The sequence below is a fragment of the Taurulus bubalis genome (genome assembly GCF_910589615.1).
Source record: "Taurulus bubalis genome assembly, chromosome: 11".
In the NCBI taxonomy this organism is placed as follows: domain Eukaryota; kingdom Metazoa; phylum Chordata; class Actinopteri; order Perciformes; family Cottidae; genus Taurulus; species Taurulus bubalis.
Window position 1 is genome coordinate 16053342 of NC_136599.1, and position 20325 is coordinate 16073666.

Sequence of the window (20325 nt, forward strand, 5' to 3'; positions counted from 1 at the left end):
GGGGGGAAGCCGAGCCCCTCCATTCCCCTCAGCCTCCATCAGCGCTGCAGCTCAGGCACGAGAGCCTTTCGGAGGGGGAGGGGTCTGTTTCGCTGCAGAGGGATGCACTGCAGCCTCACGCTGGACCAACCAGTCTGGAAATCAGGCACGTAGCACACACACACACACACACACACACACACACACACACACACACATACACACACACACACACACACATACACACATATAAATACACACACTTACGCTGACTGCAATCAAACCCTCTCAAGCTCCCAGCATCTGTGCTACATCTCCTCCCTCTCCTCTCTTTTCTCCTCTGCAGCTCTCCGACGCTCGGTCCTCTGCAGCACGGACTCACTCCGCTCTCTTTTCACCCTCACTGCCTAGCTGAATCACACAACCTGGGACACACAACATGTCCTCCAACCTGCCACCGGGGGCCGCAGCTGGGGCTAAAAACAAGCCCCTCTCCCCCTTTAGGAAGCGGGGCAGCCTGCAGTATGCAGCCAGCACAGGTGAGTGGAGGTTGCATGGGGATGGAGAAGGAGGACAGTTGAAGTGTGTCGGTCCAGTTACAGAGGAGGAATCTCACATGAAATGAGCCTGAGGTACTGTGGCTCTGGACTGTGCATTATTATGTGAGCTCTGACTTTTTGAAACATGATTCTTTGATTTATGATAAATTATCAAAGAAACAAAGCACTCATCAGAGGAAACCATTGTGCAATACTTTTTCTCTGCGAGTAGTTTGGGGAAATGCAAACCTGTTGATTAGAGAGGTGTAGCTGAAGGTCCTCTCTGTGGAGGATTTCGGCATTCGTACCCTGCAGTTTCATGTCAGTGTGCTGGTATACAGCTTTTATTTTCATCCCTTATGGTTTTTGCAGGGACAACACATGCATTCTGTATCGTCAGCCAGAGGTTAATTTACAGTAGGATCAGCCATTAAACCATTTTGACGTTGCTGAAATGTTGCTTAACTCGTTGTTGTGAGAGAAAAAGTCATTTCGTCAGTTTTCATGTTTTAACTTAACTGATTAGATGGTCCTTCATGTGTTGGGGAGCCTTTTGGCTTGTCACGGCCCATGTGAGAAAATGTACCTGAAAATAATTTGTTGGTATTAATGTGTTGCTTCGACAAATGTGATGACAGTGTTTTTCATGTAGCCTGGTGGCTGTATGTGGCCTATATAGAATATGTAGGTTGGTACTTCAGGACTTGATCCAAGCTGAATGAGAGGATTAGCCTCCACTCTGATGTATGCACACACTGGTCAGCCTTTCAGCCAAACTACAAAGAGTGTAGAATGACCATATGACGAAATGCCAGACATTACCCCTCCTCTGTTCATTGTGTCATCTCCTAATCCAACAAATTTTCTTCAATATGTAAAAAATGTTTACTCAGTTCATATAGACATCATGCATTTCATCAAAAACACTGGTGTACTTTTTCCTCTTGAAATTAGTTTATTTGAATTGGAAGCGGATGATATAAGATATAATCTCCCTCTACTGGCACTTTACATATTAGAATTACATAACAACACACAAGCATATGTTGTATCTTTTAAAAATCCCCCAGGTCACGTGACCACTAGAGACACCTACGACAGACAGTGACATGCTGTGACATTACGATGACTCTTCAAGGTGGCCGGAGATTGATTTGTAGCCATGCCAATAAATACAACAGCTGGAGGTCTAAGTGATTACCAACCCCTCCAGTCAGGATGCTCTCTGTGATTACCCTCATTTATAGCTCAGTGGCTATTACAAAAATTATTATGGAGAAGTAAATAGTCACTGAAATGATGAGAGGCTTTTATATTTGAGGAAAATATGTTTTCCTTCTGTTTTATAGACGTACTGTGTGCAGAGTGCTGTGCACAGATTCTTCCTCTGAGGTTTGATTTAGATTCTGCAGAAGCACATTAAGATAACATTCACATGTTATGTTGTTAAAGCATCCAGGGAGTCGTCTGAGTAGGCAAAGATGGCATTTAGGTGACTCATCACCTAAAAAGGGCATTATTCTAATTTTGGGCAGATTATACAGTACAGTCTGTGTATAATAAGTGCAGTGAAAACTAAACACTATCATTTCATTGTATTTTGATGGACTTTGATTTGTTTGAATACTTGCCAGTGTCTTGTCTTTTAAATGCTAAATGATTTGCTATTTTTGACTCTGGTGCAGTCGCTCATAACGGGATCATGAAGTAAATCGTCTATTTAACGGTTGTCTAAATTGACACTGAGCATTCTGGAGGAGTTTTATCTTGTGGATCCTGAACTTTTGATCCAATCTAATGGGCCAATCAATAAGCACAGCAGAGTAGAATAGAGGTGGAAGGCTGCAGCTCATCTAATCAGCATGAAATAAGTTTGAATCACTTACATCTAATCTTTCTTTAGAGGTTATGGACCCGCTAAACCAGTGGTGGGCCTGCTAAGCCTTCTCTGCTGGCATAAACAGAATCACAAAGTTATAGCTATTTAATAATTTAATTGTTTTTCACAAACACACTACATGTATTATAATTATTTTTTCCCTATTAGCTTATTTTCTCATTGCACAGCTCCTGTCTTCCTCTGTTGCTCTGCCTTCAGCCAGCAGCACTACTTCCATTGCAGCTGGTTTGAAGGATAGTTTCATCCAATCAGATGTTTTCTTCCTGTGTCTCTATGGAAGCAAAGCAGTTTAAGCAGGCCTCTGCAGATTAAAGTACACAGGGAGTGGACGTTGTGGCTGATTGTCATGGACTTCAACAAATCAGATATTTAGTTTGACAAACTGTGTGTATTCTTTGACGTGCAGTGCCTGCGAAATGGCGTGGACGTATGATTGGTCAGTGGCCCGGCGTAACCATTAACATGCGCTGTGATTGGTCAGTGGGCCAGCGTGACTTCTGTCTGAGGCATAGTGTTGTTTAGTGTTGTCTGCATGTTGACATCATTGCAGATTTGTGGAGTGAACTCTGCAGAGAACGGCAGTGTGTGAATCACTTCTCTGGCTGTGAAAAAGGTAGTTCTGAAATTAGAGCGCCACCCACTCACCAGTCGGCCTGTTCTGTGCCTCGTGCTGTTTTACACTTGCTGAACCACTTAAAGAGAAACGTAGCAATATATATGTCTTACTAATGAAGGCTTTGTAAAGTAAGTGGCATAAACAGTTTGTATTATATTCAGCAAAGGCAAAAACACACACTATATATATATATATATATATATATATATATATATATATATATATATATATATATATATATAGTGTGTGTTTTTTTTATATATACATATATACATATATACATATATATATATATATATATATATATATATATATATATATATATATATATATATATATATATATATAGATATTACAGATGGGTTTGTCAATGGCATTATAACTACGCACAAGAACACAACATAATAGTTTACAAGAATGAAATGTATATTAAATAACTGTTTCTTTAATACTTGGTATTTGTTAAATAATTATTGTAAAATATATTCAACTAGTAAAAGCACAAAAGTACTTTTTTCTGAAAAGTATCAAAAGTAAAAGTGCTCAATAGGAAATATAATGGCTACTGTCAGTGTTGTATATGATCATATATTAAAGTTAATGTGTAAACAACATTTTTTTAATATGTAGCTTCAAATTCTGTTGGCTACTTCAACTTGTACAAATCCATCATATTTTATAAACTGATTAGATGTTTTTGTAGGTAAAATTACAATCTGCAATGCAACAAGTAATTATGCATGTCAGATGGCTGGTTAATGAAAGTATTTAATTACGTCCCACCTCTGCAGGAAAGCAATACTACAATAACATAACACATGCAAAACTATGATTGACTAAACCAGGCCATTATTCAGAATGATCATGCAGTACATGAGGTTCATGATGGACCTTTGAACACATTGTACTTCGCCCACATCTTGTTCACGCCTCCTTTGGCTGTGTCACCCCTTGTCATCGTTTTGTGTGCACACATTTTTTTTATGTCTGTGTCATGAACAAATACAGTAATTACAGGAGAGAGACCCTGTTGGTTAAATGTTAAGCCTTGTCACTCCCCTCAGTAACGCAATCTGTACAAATAATGATTGGCCGAGCCCTGGGACTCCCACCCCAACACACCTTCAGCTGATAACCTTTAGTGACTCACTCCTCGTGTGCATCTGCACTGCATGCATTTCTTTAGTGGTCTGTGTCTCACATGAACCAACATCTGGCCTGTTAAAAGGTCTTGTGGACTTGTGCCCTGTGGGTGGGACCACCTCTTAATATAGTTGTTCATAATCAATAGTGTGGCTCTTTAGAGAGAGAGTTGCTTGATGCCAGCTGCGGTTTGCAACACATCGACCTGTGGAGAGCCAGAATCTTGTTGAAAGGTACGGTGCATGCTGCTGTTGACATGATATGACATTAAAGAAAATATCTAGAGGCTGAAATATTGTCTGTCTGGCTTTTTTTATTCAATAGACATACAGTATACTAAGTACTGTAAGTATTGTATATGTACAGTATACAGTGGATTTTTTATTTTTGAAAGCCATTTTTTCACAATAGACTAAATTATTAATCAATCGATTGATCACCGAACATTAAGTTAATTGATAACGAAAATAATCCTTAGTTGCAACCCTAAACATTTTCATATAAAATACGTACTCAAAAAAGTATGATGCATCGCTATAGGGAAATGCTCAATACCATAAGTTAAAATGAGCTCCATCTCAACCAGCTGCAAAATCTGAATTCTATTTACATGTTAATGTATCACAATAATAATGCAATAATATCATATACACACTGAAAGGGACAATTCTGCATGGCGAGTGCTTATATTTTGCTGATATTTTTTTACTTTTGTAAAATGTGTTAGGCAGAACTTTGGCTTTTATTCTAGTAATTCAATTCAGGTCGGGTAGATTCATGCTTTGAAAACAGCTCCAGTTAAATGTGTTCTTTAAACACTGACAAGCTTATCTTGGGTTGTGTGTGATGCAGCGTTGGACCAAGAGAGGGAGCCTGGTCTGATTATATGGAGCTGCCCTGATGAATCAATCACCAGCAATCTGGTTTATTGTGCTCCTCTTGAGGCCTCATCCATTTGATTAGATCTCGTGAAAGATATTTTGGTTTTAAGTGCCGTGAAAAGAAACAAGATAAGTTAACCTTGAGAGGGACAGCGGCAATTTGCCTGAAGTCTGATTGCGTTTGACTTTTTGTAGCACTCAGTGTTTTTTTCTGTCCAGTTTGTCAGCAGTGCTTTCAAACTGGATTACTCCTGTTCATCAGCAGCTCTCCATCAGCTTTTAAAAGGGGAGAAAATGTGTTTTATTTGCAGTATATTAAGTTCTGACTGTCAGGATGATTTTAGCCAATAGTTGTGTATGATAATGTATGATATTATGTGGAGTTGTATGGACATTATTATTGGATGATCAGGGTCCTAAAATAGAACCAATAGGCTTGGGGCTGAGTACCATAGACAGGGTAGTGACAACAATATCAAATATGTTGACTGTTGCCTGTCTTACCCTTTGTAAGAAAAGTATAAGAAAACAGGATTCTGTGTTAGGGTCAGAAAAGGTGAAGACTTCTTATTCAGCTTTAAATTTCAAATTAGGACAAATTGAGTTGAACTCGAGAAGTATTGAGCCACAGGAGATAAGATGGGCAGCAAACACTTTACAAACTGGGGTTGATGAGGCCCATACTCATTGGTGGCAAATTCATTTGATTAAGTCTTCGCTTACAACAGGTTTAATAATCATAAATTTGTCTATATTTATAACACTTTCTGAAAAGCCTAAAATAGCACCCAGTAATGGGCATTTTTGCAAATCATTCTTGAAGGTATGGAATATTGGATGAACGTCTCAATGTTTTGATCTGGCTGGAAGTTGTTATCCAGGTATTAACAGCAATTATAATACGGGTAGATGAAATCAAGCATTCTGATTGGTTGAGAGTGAGTCGCGGGGTGTACTTTATTGAGCCATAATGTACTGTACGCCTGTTTACATTTACCAGAGCTTTCCATATCAGTGCGCACTCAAAATAACTGGGGGGTTTTGCACAACCATTAGTTGTCATTTCAAACAAACATGTTTCGTGTAAACTTTGATATTTTGGGGGGAATGACTTTTGATGAGAATGGCAGCGGTGAATAATGTGGGCGAGCGGTAGGAGAGCAGATAACGCTCTGAGCGAGCAGACTCATTAGCGGGGAGCGAGTGCGTAAAACCTGAAACTAAGATGAGGAATGAAAAGGGTTTGATGGCTAATCACAAAATCGTGATGATTTCCAGTGAGAGATAATTACCGTCAGTAAATCACATACTCTCTCTATCTCGTGTGTTTGTGTGTGCATAGCAACCGTCACACACACGGGACTATTTTCTCTATCGCTGAAATGCGATACACAACGTTTGGTGGCTACAACTATTTTGTGCTGAAAGGCAGCTTACTATTTACTTACTATTTACAATGTTGCAAGTAGTAACCGTATTATAAAAGCAATAATGTACTTGAGGCAGTGTATCTACAATAATGTACTGTTCAAGGGTTTGCCTAACAACACCTTTGAACTGTACACTATTGACGACACAGTACTGCCTCTCGTACCGTATTGCTAAATTAAAGTGCAGTCCAGTACACTCTTGAAACATTTTTTGATTACATATTTTTGCAATTAAAGCATGCAGCAAATTTACACTGACTGCATAAGTATAATAAGAGGAGAAATGTGACCACAGAGAAACAGACACAATGACGGATTTCACAAACGTCTATCATTCTGTGTAATGAAATTGCATCAGTTTAATGAATTATGAATGTGTTGTTTAAACAGTTATAGCATACACACGATTCTGTGTTGATGGCATGAGAAAGTATGTTCCAGAAATTACTGCTCCAAACTATAATGGGGACAATGTGCTGGCCCTTTAATTGAATTCACGTGAGAGGACATGGATGCAAGGTCTTGTTTATTAAACGATCATCTCCCTCAGACTCCAGCTATTCAGCTGGCAAAAAAAAAAAAAAGACCATGACATCTCAAACCTTACCGCTGAGCCAGCACCATTTTATTCACACAGACGACACAAACATCCCGAACACATGGTCCCCTCAGCAAAACACAGCACAGAGGATAAAGTAGAGGACAGCGGGGGTGTTGTTGGTATAACTCTCAGCAGGAGGACCCACATCCTCCAGTGATGCATGCTGTCCTCCCCCCCGCCTCCTCTCCCTCCTGTGGTACGTTCCAGATACATGTCAGAGGCATTTCAATGAGGATCAGCTCCAGAGGAAGCTAGTGCAGCGAAGCTGGCCTGAACCAGGAGGCAGACAGAGCAGAGGGGGGTCACCCACTGGGATGTGAGGGGGAGTTCATGGATCTGCTGGACCAGCTCTTTGTACGTATGACAGGGACAGATTCAGGGAATAGAGGAGATGACTCTTTGACTCTGTGAGAGCTTGATTATGTGTGAGCGTATGTGTGTGTTTCTATCCAGTTTTTAGAGTGTTTAAAGTGTTTATTTATTGCCATTTATCTCCATCCTCCCATCCCATCATGTTTAACCATTCTTGCAATGATAGCAGACGCCATCCAGGGCCATTTGCTGTTTGGCATGCTCTCTCTCTCTCTCTCTCTCTCTCTCTCTCTCTCTGTCTCTCTCTCTCTCTCTCTCTCTCTCTCTCTTTCTTGGCCTGATAGCTGCTGGTTCATGCAGGCTCTGAGTAGACAGGTACGCTCCACTACCCTCGTCCTGTGCAAAAGCCCAATAAACACTCTCTTCTCTTCCCCTCTCCCTCTCCCCCTTTTTACTTTCCCTCTTTCACACCCTCTACTACTCTCCTCTGCCTGTCCCTTGGTGGCTTTGTGTAATAGCCCTGAGCAGTGCTGTCTTTAGTGCGCTTTAGTGTGTTGATTGATTGTCCCACATACTAGCTTTCTCATATCTTTTGGAGATGATGTTAAGGTGCAACTGTACATCGGATCGATAAATTGTGCTGACTACACCTGCAGCTGTGGGATCTGATCAAGAGGGTTGTTTTTAGGGCTAGTGGAGATCCTGCCTTCATTTTTTAGCATTCCCTTTCTGTATGCTTCAAGTGAGAAAACTGACAGTAGTAAAGAAAATACAGGAAATAAGTTTCTACTTGAATTTTACGCAGCTGCAAAGACTAAACACAATATTTTGATTACATATCTTGAGAGACGTCAGCTGCTTGAGCGGGCGTCCTTAAATCGTGATAGTGAGAAGAATTGTTGTTATGTTCAATTGTGTATCTGCCATATTTTCTGTTATAGTTTCTAGTTTATGGATATCTCATGTTGGCAAAATGCCTCTACACCTGCTTGCGTTTAGATCACATGGAACATTTTAGACGTTTGCCTTCTTTTGTCAAATCAAAAAAGGGGCTTTGCAGAAAAAAAAAGTAAGATACTGAAAAAAAGTATGATTTCATTATCTGCACTGAAACGGAGGTGGTGTAACAGTACTACCATTTCCATAGTTTGAAAAATATCCTTACTAAAAACATAACAAAATTAACCTCCAGTCCTGCTTTGTTTATATTGTTATTCCTGCTTTCTCAGCAGCACTTTTGCAACGGAGACTGTTAGTCACTGACATTTTCTTGTGGACTGAATACCAAATCTGCCTCTTCAATAGAAACAGGTACACGGTGGTTGATTATGCATCGCCTGCCGACGGCAGAAAACACAGAGAGTAGAGATGAGATGACATGGGGGTAAAAGAAAGAGAATCTCTTTATGCTCCAGTGTAATCATTTAGAAATGTGCTGGGACAGGGATTCTTGTTGTTCTTTGTAACGACAAGTTTTCTGACAAAAGGGCAGGGAGAAAAACACTTCTGGAGAGGAAGATTCACACAGAGTCTCTTGACATCTGACCTCTTACTCCCCTATGGCCTGTAGACTTTCCACTAGTGAGCTCATCCCCAAGGACTTATTACACCGCACCATCCGGTTTCAGTTATACTGGAGTTAGGGCTCTCCATACTTTGTGTTGCTGCTGAAATACACAAGCAGTGGAAGTCCTTCAGTGAGCTGATACTATTTTACCTCATTCTGAGGCTGTGGAAGATGATGTGTTGCATTGTCTTTGATTGGAAACGTCATATTAGACACCTTCAATCCGCTTATATTTGGCCCTTGTGCTACTTTCTTCCTGCTTGATCAATAAACGCTTTATGCAACTAGATTATATGTTCATATGAAACATGGCTGACTTTAATTTCTGAGTGGTTTGCTCTCAAACAGTGGGGGGATGAGTTGTTATGTAACCAGAGATGCTATGATCCAAATATAGCAGCCATTAGGGGATTAGCTCCAGGGCCCAGCAGGCTTGGCTAGGCTCGGCTTTGCTGTGGCCCCGTATGGATGTCTTTGCCGCTGGTTGGCTCTTGCCCTCCAAACCAGTGTCCACTGTTATCACGAGAAATTGATGTGTGCCAAACCGACAGCAGAGATAACATCTTAGCCGGCCATTGCATTACAGAGACATGCTCCCTCCTATCACCGGAGGAGCATCTATCTGTGGCTTGACTTTGTGAACTTGACTGAGACTTGAGGACAGTTTGGCACCACAGCATGTGTTGTCATTATTGTTCATTTAAGCTATGTGATATTTTGTATGTGTATGTGCGATGATTGAACAAATGTGTCCAGTGGAGGTTCTTCCATAATGTTTGCAGATGATGCAACAGTTGTTCTTTTCCATATAAAAGTTGACTTTAGTAACTATTTTCATTATTTTATAGTTTGCTAAGTATTTGTTTGTGAAATGTCCTTTGTACAGTATTTCCTAACTTTGTAGATGAAGTCTTCGGATGTCTTGTCTTCGGATGTCTTGTTTGGTCTCAAGTTCAAAACCCCAAATTTGATGGAAGAGGTTTCTCTGACTGGTGTATGTGCTTATGCATAATGTGAAACTATATCCATTGTCAATAAATATTTAAATATATCTCCTCATTACTTTATTCATTAGTATCATGTGCACATTTGATAATGACTCAGCAAATACATTCCTTGTAATCAATATGATGGCATTCAAGGTGTACAGAGAACACTGGATATGTTGGTGAGTGGACAAACTCTTAATCTGTGTTTATTTTGTATTTAACTATTTAATGTTCTACAACCCTTAGTAACATTTGTAAACGTTTTGTTTTACTCTCAGTCTGTTAAAGTTCTTGCTTATTTTATTTAAGAATCGTAAAATGACTATTTGTATTAATGTTTTCCAAATATATATTTTTCTCTATCTACCATCATTTTGTGTTTTATGCAACCAAATTACCTCACAGATTAACTCATATGGTTAAAATGATTGAAATGTAGAGGCGATCTCATTAATCAATAATAAATAGTATTATTATTTGTATGTCATTTTCTTGATTTGAACTTACTCAAACTCAAAGCTTATTATTGGAGCTCGACTTTTCAGTCTTTTAAAGGTCAAGGCACGAGCCCGCTTGAATATTTATACATTGAAGAAGTTTGTGTTTCCCTCCGTGTTCGCTGAGGTATTTTAGTCCGACTTACTTGTGTATGTTTTGACGTCGCTGCCTTGTGGAGCAGGCAAACTTAATCAGCGTGTTGAGTGGGAAGTGTTGATTGGACAGTGTTAAGCAGAAGGTGATAAGCAACGTGGTGAGTTGTGGCCAATGATTACACCATCACCTCTTTTCTCTTCACAGCCACCGTTCCATCTCCTTCTCAAGTGGTTTTGTACCTTTAATGATTCTTTTAGTTGAGTCCTAATCAGCCCGGTTATTTGGCATCTTTGGGATCCTCTATTGTTCACTAGACTGACTCAGACAAGCTGTGTTAAATAAATCAGGATTAACACAGACTGCCGGTATCCTACAGTGTGCGCTCTTTGACCTTTCTCCATGTATGGTAAATAAATGCTGACAGACAACAGGATCAATGACACCCTAGCACCCACAGGATGAAATATTTAACAGGATGATGAATATTTCAGTGGCGGGTGCGTAGTTTCGAGGGAAAGATTAACATCGTTGCAGACAGACTGCTAAATATACACCCAGAGGGAAAACACAGCAGTGAAAACATTGTCTCTCCTCACCATTTGTTTCTTAAAGGCAAATGCCTCAGATCTTTGTTTTCCTCAACCCTGCTGACAACCTCCTCGCCGAGCTTCCACTCACCAGCCGTCTTTGTCTTTTTTCAATGGCCACCCCCTTCTTTTTCTTTTTTTCTTTCCATGACAACTGGGTTTGTCTAAAACTTGAGCCTTGAAATGTCAACAATGGGCGCTCCACCCCAATGGTCCACTGTGTCTTGAGGCGCTGACCTCAGGCCTCCACTGTTGTGTAAAGGCCCACTCACAATCTTCTGCAGACTGTTTTGGGTCACTGTGAATTACATGTTGAAAAAATGATAAATCATAAAGACAGAATACTGTCATTAAACTGATTAAGCTGGTTTAGCTGATTCATTTTCATGTCTCGCCCACTTTTTTCATATCAGACATTTTCTATTTTTATCTTGCTTGATAATCTCATTGACAGTTAATTGGATGCAGCTGTTGCAAGCTTGACGATCTTTTTTCGACCTGAAATGAGTTGCTGTGTGCGTCATTAGAGCCTGAAATTAGGCCTGGATTATTCTAGAAGAGACATTCTTCAGTACTTCCAAAGATACATCATTTTCTCTGTCATTTTATGAGTTTCCCTCTTTCTCCTCTTTATCTCCAGCTGATCTCCGTGGTGCCCGCCACCTCCTCACTTCCCAGCATTCCTTGCCTGGGATCCCAGTGGCCTTGAAACAATCCATTGACCTGCGTACATCCATGGACGGGAAGTACAAGGAGATTGCTGAGGTTAGTACTCTGTGAATTATTCACCTAAAATATTTACTTTAAAATGACTTGTAGCTTTGTAGACTTTCATAATGCTGTTTACTGTTTGTGTGTCTGTGTGAAGGAGCTGTTCTCACGCACTCTGGCAGAGAGTGAGATGCGCAGCGCCCCTTATGAGTTCCCAGAGGACAGCCCCATTGAGCAGCTGGAGGAGAGACGTCATCGACTTGAGCGACAGATCAGCCAGGATGTGAAGTAAGTGAAGAGAAGGAGGTTGTTAGTTAATATACTAACATTTGTAGCTGCATTTGCAATCAGAATCTCTGAATGGCCCGAAAGCTAACAATGATGAGCCTCTCTGCGCTCAGGTTTGAACCCGACATCCTTCTGCGAGCCAAACAGGAGTTCATGAAGACTGACAGTGTCACAGATCTTGAGTGAGTGTTTTCACTGGCTATAGGCAACATTGTGTCATTATGCCAGAATAGTTTAAGTCATTTCTTTGTTGATCTGTTATCAGATACATGAAGGAGCAGAGCCAGGATCCTGATCTGCAGGAGAGAGAACCAGTTAAAGAGTACCAGCGAGTCGCTATTTCTGGAGAGGAGAAATGTGGTGTAAGTCAGAGTACCAGTAATGCAGGGGGAGTTGGGAAAGAAAGTATTCTCTTACTATAAGCACTTTGTGGTGTTTCTCACAATTAAGTAACGCCCCCTCTCTGAAAAGGACACCTTCTTTTTTCTTTTCATCCATCTTGATTCCTTTTCATTCTACTGTTCTTCTATCAAGGTTCCTTTCACAGATCTGTTGGATGCAGCCAAATGTGTTGTGAAGGCTTTGTTCATCAGACAGAAGTACATGGGTCTGTCGCTGCAGAGTTTCTGCACGACCACCGCTCGCTGCCTTCAGGAGCTGAGTGAGAGACCTCTGGACTTGGATATCTTTGAGGAGGAGATCCCAGAGACCTCATTCACTGCAGGTGTATACATAGACACATCCACACCACCACGCTGATATCCTCATATACAAGGCACAAAAAAACATGCATCTATAAAAAAAAAAGCAGGCCTTGATTTGTGCTTAAACGTTTTGTTTCAAAAAGAATTCTCCAACAATTATAATTGACTAATCCTAAAGTCTTTATGTATTTTATAATTTTCTCATTCCAGCTTCTCATATTCTTTTCTTTGTTGTACCTCTGGAACCTTGTATTGGGCACCTTTTATGCCATTTCCTTACATGTAATAACACAAGAATATCAATGTTATCAATTTTTTCGTTTAATCCAAAACATTTTCTCAAACTATTCTGTATAAGACATCCTCTGTTCTCAGACCCTAAAGGTTGAATGAGAAAAACATTGCAAACAAAACAAAGAGGAATCCCTCCTCTAAGACAGATATTGTATCTGTAGACCAAAACAACAACAAAACAACAGTCAACACCCCTCCCACTTTCCAAGCAGGTATAATCTACGATGCCTTCAGGGTGTGTAAAAACGCAAAAGGCCCTCTCCAGAGCCAGTGTCGGGTTTGTCCGCTCTGGGCTGCTGTTGGAACATGGCGGTGCAACATTGTGGACTATTTGGAAGAGGACCTGTTCCCTAGATACAAAGGGGTCATTCTAAGATAACAAAAACACAACGATTCGTAGTTCAATTGATTATACACTAATGAAAACATAGTTATGAATATGATATTCCATTTGATCTGCCAATTGATCCCCCTAAGTCCTTCACACCGGTTCTTAAATATGGAAATGCAAGTCATGTCCAGTGTCATGTGCCGTACTCTTATATTAAGACGTAACTGGGCACAACCACAGATTTCACAATCCATCTGTCACACACTCCTCACGTGCAGGCTGTTAAAATCAGACCTTAGTTGCATGTGTGTTCCCACCTCGTTCAGAGCCGTGACACAGCGCAACATTCTGTTTCCTCTCAGATGCCTCAATGCACCCTCCGGCTCCTGAAAGGCACCCCTATGAGAACCTGGACCCTGCCAGCATGCCCCATGACATGGGTTACAGCTGCAAGATGGTGGATGGTGTCATGCATGTGTACACAACGAGGGACATTATGGAAAAGTTAGATATTTATGATGGATCACTTGCATGCTTTATCTTGTCGTCCTCGATGTGGTTGGATGCTTGTCTGTTTTTAGACTCACACCTTTTGTTGGCAGTGGAGACTTTCTTGCATAAGTTTTGATGTTGCCAACAGGAGCACAGAGCTGGACCTGCCATATCCAAACCTGCAGGAGTACATCGCTGACATGAACGTGATGATGGCCCTCATCATCAACGGACCAGTGTACGCTTCCTTATTATTGATTACAGAACAGTGTGTATATCACGCATGTTAGATTAATTATTTTTGTTAAATGATGATACCGGACAGTTAAAATTGTTTATCACAAGACTTTCTGGTCTCTTTACTTTTTGAAACAGCTGAACCACATTTTCAATCTCTCTCAGAAAGTAACAATTACTAGTTTTGGTTCCCCTCTGCTATAGAAAGTCCTTCTGCTACCGTCGTCTGCAGTATCTTAGCTCCAAGTTCCAGATGCACATTCTGCTTAATGAGATGAAAGAGTTGGCAGCACAGAAGAAAGTCCCACATCGCGACTTTTACAATATCCGTAAGGTGAACTTGACAGATATTTCTACTGACCCTAATCAAAATTGTTTATCCAGAACCAAGCTCCAATATATAACTTGTTTTACCTTATTTATCTGTTTTTACAGGTGGACACACACATTCACGCTTCATCCTGCATGAACCAGAAGCATCTTCTGCGTTTTATCAAAAGGGCAATGAAGAAGTATCCTAAGGAGATTGTGCATGTGGAAAGAGGCAAAGGTCAGACGCTCATGGAGGTGTTTGAGACCATGAACCTGACAGCGTTTGACCTGAGCGTGGACACCCTGGACATGCACGCAGTGAGTAACGGCCATGATGGATAGACAAAAAGCTAATCAGTGGTTCGAAAAAGTACCAAAGTGTACATTTCTGAGATTTTTTAAATTAGTGTTTCAACTCTTCTTGCAGGACCGTAACACTTTTCATCGCTTTGACAAGTTCAATGCCAAATACAATCCCATTGGCGAGTCCATATTGAGAGAGATCTTCATCAAAACAGACAACCACATCGAGGGGAAATACTTCGGCCACATTATTAAGGTGCTAACTTGCACTTTAAACACTGCCATTACCAAACTGATAGCTGCAGAATGAGTGCATGAGATACTGGCGCCATCTGCTGATGGACTGTGTCCCTGCTTTTCAGGAGGTGATGGCAGACCTGGAGGAGAGCAAATACCAGAACGTGGAGCTCAGGTTGTCGATCTACGGACGCTCCAGGGACGAGTGGGACAAACTGGCCCAGTGGGCTGTAAAACATCAGGTCTACTCCAGCAATGTGCGCTGGCTTGTGCAAGTGCCAAGACTCTTGTGAGTAACCGTAGTGGTGGGAAGTGTGATCCCAGTATCCCATTCCATAACGAGATTAATACTTGTGTACTTTTACTTAAGTCAAATAGCTGAATACTCCTTCACCAGTGAATAAACCTTATTGAGGTATACAAACACACATTAGTCACTGAGCATCTTTGAAGTATCTGCAGCACACATGAGTACATTTTATAAACACAAACATCTCACAAGTCACTTCTTCATTTGCATTTCTCTCTCAAAGTGACGTCTACCACACCAAGAAACAGCTGTGTAACTTCCAAGAGATGCTGGAGAATATCTTCATGCCTCTGTTTGAGGTTACAGTCGACCCCGGCAGCCATCCAGAGCTGCACCTCTTCCTGCAGCACGTATGAAGTCTTTGCTGTACAATCTTGAATTTATATCATTCACATGTTCACTCAAAGGTTTCATGGATCTCTTGTTGGTTCCTCACACAGGTTGTGGGTTTTGACAGCGTGGATGATGAATCGAAACCAGAGCAACATATATTCAACCTGGACAGTCCGCTGCCCGGCAACTGGACAGAGGAGGACAACCCGCCCTACTCCTACTATCTCTACTATATGTATGCAAACATGACCGTGCTGAATCACCTGCGCAGGTACACAATCTACTTTTCATGTTTCCCTTTTTATTTTATACGTGAGGCACGAAACCAGTTAAAAAATATGTTAAATATCCAAGACAAATTGCAATTTGTACGCAAACAATAATGGAACGTTTTCTTCCCAATGGTTCAACTTTGTCTTTTTTATATATATATTTTTGTATTTATTAATCTCCTATATTATTATGTTATTACAATTCTACATTTTAAAACTTTGTTTTTCTTCTCTTCCTTCACATTAGCTACAAAACATTATAAATATAAACACAATTATTTGAGAAAGAGAGAATATTTTATACGTAAATAGTTTGGAATGGAATAGATTTAATAACTTTATGACACTACTTAATTACAGGACTCATTCCTGAAAAGATTTAATTTTGAATGCATCCTGAACTGATTTAAAAACAAATTGTCTCAACTCCACCTCCTCATTTAAAACAGAATACAAAAACCTTCCTAACAAGTCAAATGTGTGCACGTGTGTGCGCAGACTCGCTTCATATTACTGCAGTACAAGGTAACAAACAACAAAATACACTTTCGTACTTAGGGATTCATCTGTTGAAGGGGAGAGCAACGAAGGTTAATCTCTGCAGACCATACTTTGCCTGATTGTTTACTCCTCAAACGAAGCTGAAACCTGTTATATGCTATATCTCCCTTTGAAGTCACCTTCTGGTATCTGTGTGTGTTTCGTTCCAGGCAGCGAGGGTTTTACACGCTCGTCCTACGTCCACATTGTGGTGAGGCGGGGCCGATCCATCACCTGGTGTCTGGTTTCATGCTATCAGAGAACATCTCCCATGGGCTGCTGCTCAGGAAGGTGTGGCCTCAATTTCATAACTCTGCTCAGAGTTTATTAGTCCAAGAGTTCGTCAGGAATTTATAACTCTAATGATAGATAATATAATTGTTTGTTCAGTTGAGTAGTAATTGAGTTTTAATGTTACTTCCTTAAGGCTCATGGAATATTAGGACTGTGGTATTAATCTACTCCGAGAGCATTGCTTGTTTATTACAGCACACATTATGCCTTATGGTCCTCCAGGCTCCTGTGCTGCAGTACCTGTACTACTTGGCCCAGATAGGTATCGCCATGTCCCCTCTCAGCAATAATAGCCTGTTCCTCAGCTACTATCGTAACCCTTTACCAGAGTACCTGTCCAGAGGCCTCGTGGTCTCTCTGTCCACGGACGACCCTCTGCAGTTTCACTTCACCAAGGTCAGAGTCATTGTTGTACATTTTAGAGTTTTAGGTTTTCTGTAAGTTTATTATTTCTCACAATTAGAATTGTATAAGCAAAATGTAATAATAAAGGTACTTGATGAGGATAGGTATATATATATATAGTGAAGTGAAAGAGATGTTATGTTATTCACTCACTCTAATTAGACACCTGACACTGGCTCATTTGTTGCTCAGTCGCAGGGCTTAATTAGCCGACACTTCCTGCACATCTGTCTTCAATAAAACATTAATTAGACACTTAAAGCTAGAGTTGGTGATTTATTTTCTTCTTTAAAAATGTTTTGTTAAAGCAATCAATAATCAAATTAATAAAAACATGTCGCAGGACTGTAATAAACCTATTTAATCATTTAAATCGGCCCACCTGCCTGCCTGCATGCCCTCTGTCCGCTCACTCATTACACAAGCTGCTATCTTGACAGCTGTGAGTACTAGCAATAGCTATGTTTATGTTGTTTATCTTCATAATGATAATTTTGAGGAAGTAGCTCTGGAGGGACGCCTGAAGGGACAGCACTATCTCCTCTGAAGACACTGTTGACAGTCTTCTTAATAAAACAATGTCAGAAGATGAATCCTCTGAATCCTCTCAGAACATAGTTTGTTTTGGTGTGAATTAAAGATACACAAGTTTGACTTCTGGCCACTCCAGGTGTGTTTGATTCCACGAGTGGTCAAAACACATGTTATTTGAGACAGAATGTCTGAGACTGGTATCATTTAAAATAATAGTGGGATGGCTTACGCGATACGAGTAATTGTCCCTGTAGGAGTAGGTATCGTAACCATAGGAACGGGTTGGCGGTGGGGGGTTAAAGGTGACTGGCTGTCAGTGGCACAGGGCGAAATGTTTGTGTGAGTGTGAATAAACGGCCGCACACCTGTGCAGCCAAAGAGAGAAGTTTTGCCGGCTGCGTTCATTCCTGCGCTCCTACACACTTGCTTTTATCATAACTATAGACGTTGCCTAATTAACCAGTCAAAGCCACAAAAAAAGTTTATCAAATATAAAAACATGTAGGCTCTACATGTTTACAATACATGTAGAGCCTATCTGTAGACGGTTCAGTTGCAAGACAAATAGTATGTTGTAATTCACTTTTAAACCTATTTTAGGGTATCAGTGTGCTGTATCCTGAATGCCTGATCTTGATATGTGCTCTGTGTAGGAGCCCTTGATGGAGGAGTACAGCATTGCTGCTCAGGTATGGAAACTGAGCTCCTGCGACATGTGTGAGCTTGCCCGAAACAGCGTGCTGATGAGCGGATTCTCTCAAAGGGTACCACTTATCTTTATATTCACAAAACACGTTCTCCAGTTGTACTGTCCTTAATTACACCACTCCCTCCTCCGTCTATTGTTCTGCAGACAGTTTAATTTTGCTCCTCTCCTGTATCAGGTGAAGAGATCCTGGCTCGGCCCAAATCACACCAAGGAGGGGCAGGAGTGTAACGACATCAGGCGCACCAACGTTCCTGGCATTCGAGTGGCGTATCGGTATGAGACCATGTGTGAGGAGTTGAATTTAATCACACAGGCCATCCGCACAGATGAGCTGGAAACCATTGAGGAAGAGGGGAGTCTGTGCATGGGAGCTGGGCAGGGAGAGAAGTGAACATGCACCACAACACAAACACTCTCGACATTCCCAGTTTTCACATAAGGACATTGTACAGATTTGCATATCAACATATCACACCTGTGAAAAGAGAAAAGTAGTCATGAGAATTGCTACTGTGGCGGTATCAGAGCGGACCTATAATCTGTGTACCCAAGAGGTTTACTTCCTTTAGGGTACCACTTTAAGTAATTTGTCATGTCAATTTCACGTTGTCTCTTGATGTATTTATTTTTAAATATTACGATTTTCGTGGTTTGTGACGACATTTTGTCAGAGTTTCTGTGGAGAGTCTGTATTTCCTGTACCAAGCATTGAATAATATTGACATTCAAGATTCAACCCATAAAAAAAACTTAAAAACTTGATCCTACACTGAGCGACTAAAGTAGGAAGACGATCAGGATAAGAGTAATATCACTTGCTCCGTGAGAGGCGGTAGTGAGTCACTGCTGTGTCCAGTAATTTTCACTTACTCTTAGCTGGTTATGAAAAAAAGTCTCAATGTAATAATGACGCTTCTAAAGATTCAGCATCTCTGCCAGTGGGGCAATGACGGAGACCCAGTGGGCCTCCGTCATCGTCATTGTCATTGTGGGCCCGCTAGAGCAAAGGGGAGGCACGGGAAAACCAGAACCAGGACTGAGCGGGGTAGACTGTCAGACTGGTTTTCTGGTGCTCGTAAATATTCACGCTATTGTCAAAATCAACACAAAATGAAAGTTCCTCAATGTAACTTTAAGATAATAAAAGCAACCTTAACTTTGAACCTTACTCTTAAACAAATAACACATTCTATTCAAACTAGCATGTGAACAAGCAATGCAGACGTTACCTTCTATTATAGAAATGTAAGATTACTCTGTCGAACAGATACAAACTCTTGCGAGAGTTTTACACAAGACGAATCCTTTCTAGCCAGAACTGGCTTGTCACATTGAACGTGTTCATTAACTAGAAGAAATAAAGAAAAGGCAGAAACGAGATTAGCGCTTCGTCCTCGCGGGTCTTGGGTGGCGGGCTTTCCGTTAGCGATTAACTGTTGCATATTTTTGCCATGCTGTTAGTGTTTAGTTGGCTTTTCTCATTTTTTCTTTTTAGAACCGATGACTGTAAATTGAGATTGTATGAACCCAGTATAGATATGAAATGCTGTCTCCTATGTCCTTGGAGTATGTGGCCACATCTTAAACATTGCACCTTAAGTTGAAACGAAGAGTTCAGTAGAGATTTATGCATCACTAAAATAACACATGTCCCACCACACAAACTAGTTCTTACAAAGAGATTAGTTGTTGATAAATATTTACATAGTCTGATGTAATTAGCTTCTATCTAGCAAACTGAACTACCTGCCAAAGCTAACATTAGCAGGTCAGCATAATCATATATAATTTTCCACTCCTTCAAATTAAATAAATTGGCAGTTTACGATAAGTTTAAAGATGTTTGACTGAAAAAAAAACTTGGAAAGTCCAAAATAAAAT

The 20325-nt window shown here is 40.6% G+C and overlaps 1 protein-coding gene across 1 annotated transcript; it reads left to right on the forward strand.

Moving 5' to 3' along the window:
- Positions 1–418: 418 nt before the first annotated feature.
- ampd2b (adenosine monophosphate deaminase 2b) lies at positions 419–18835 on the forward strand (the record flags this gene model as incomplete). The annotated part of the gene is made up of 18 exons (XM_079225624.1): positions 419–518; positions 11779–11903; positions 12007–12137; positions 12251–12319; positions 12403–12499; positions 12672–12861; positions 13829–13970; positions 14107–14196; positions 14400–14529; positions 14631–14825; positions 14935–15066; positions 15173–15336; positions 15581–15707; positions 15798–15961; positions 16673–16793; positions 17019–17192; positions 18389–18499; positions 18620–18835. 18 exons carry the CDS (start codon positions 419–421, stop codon positions 18833–18835), a joined length of 2478 nt encoding a protein of 825 aa, XP_079081750.1.
- Between the last annotated feature and the right edge of the window lie 1490 nt (positions 18836–20325).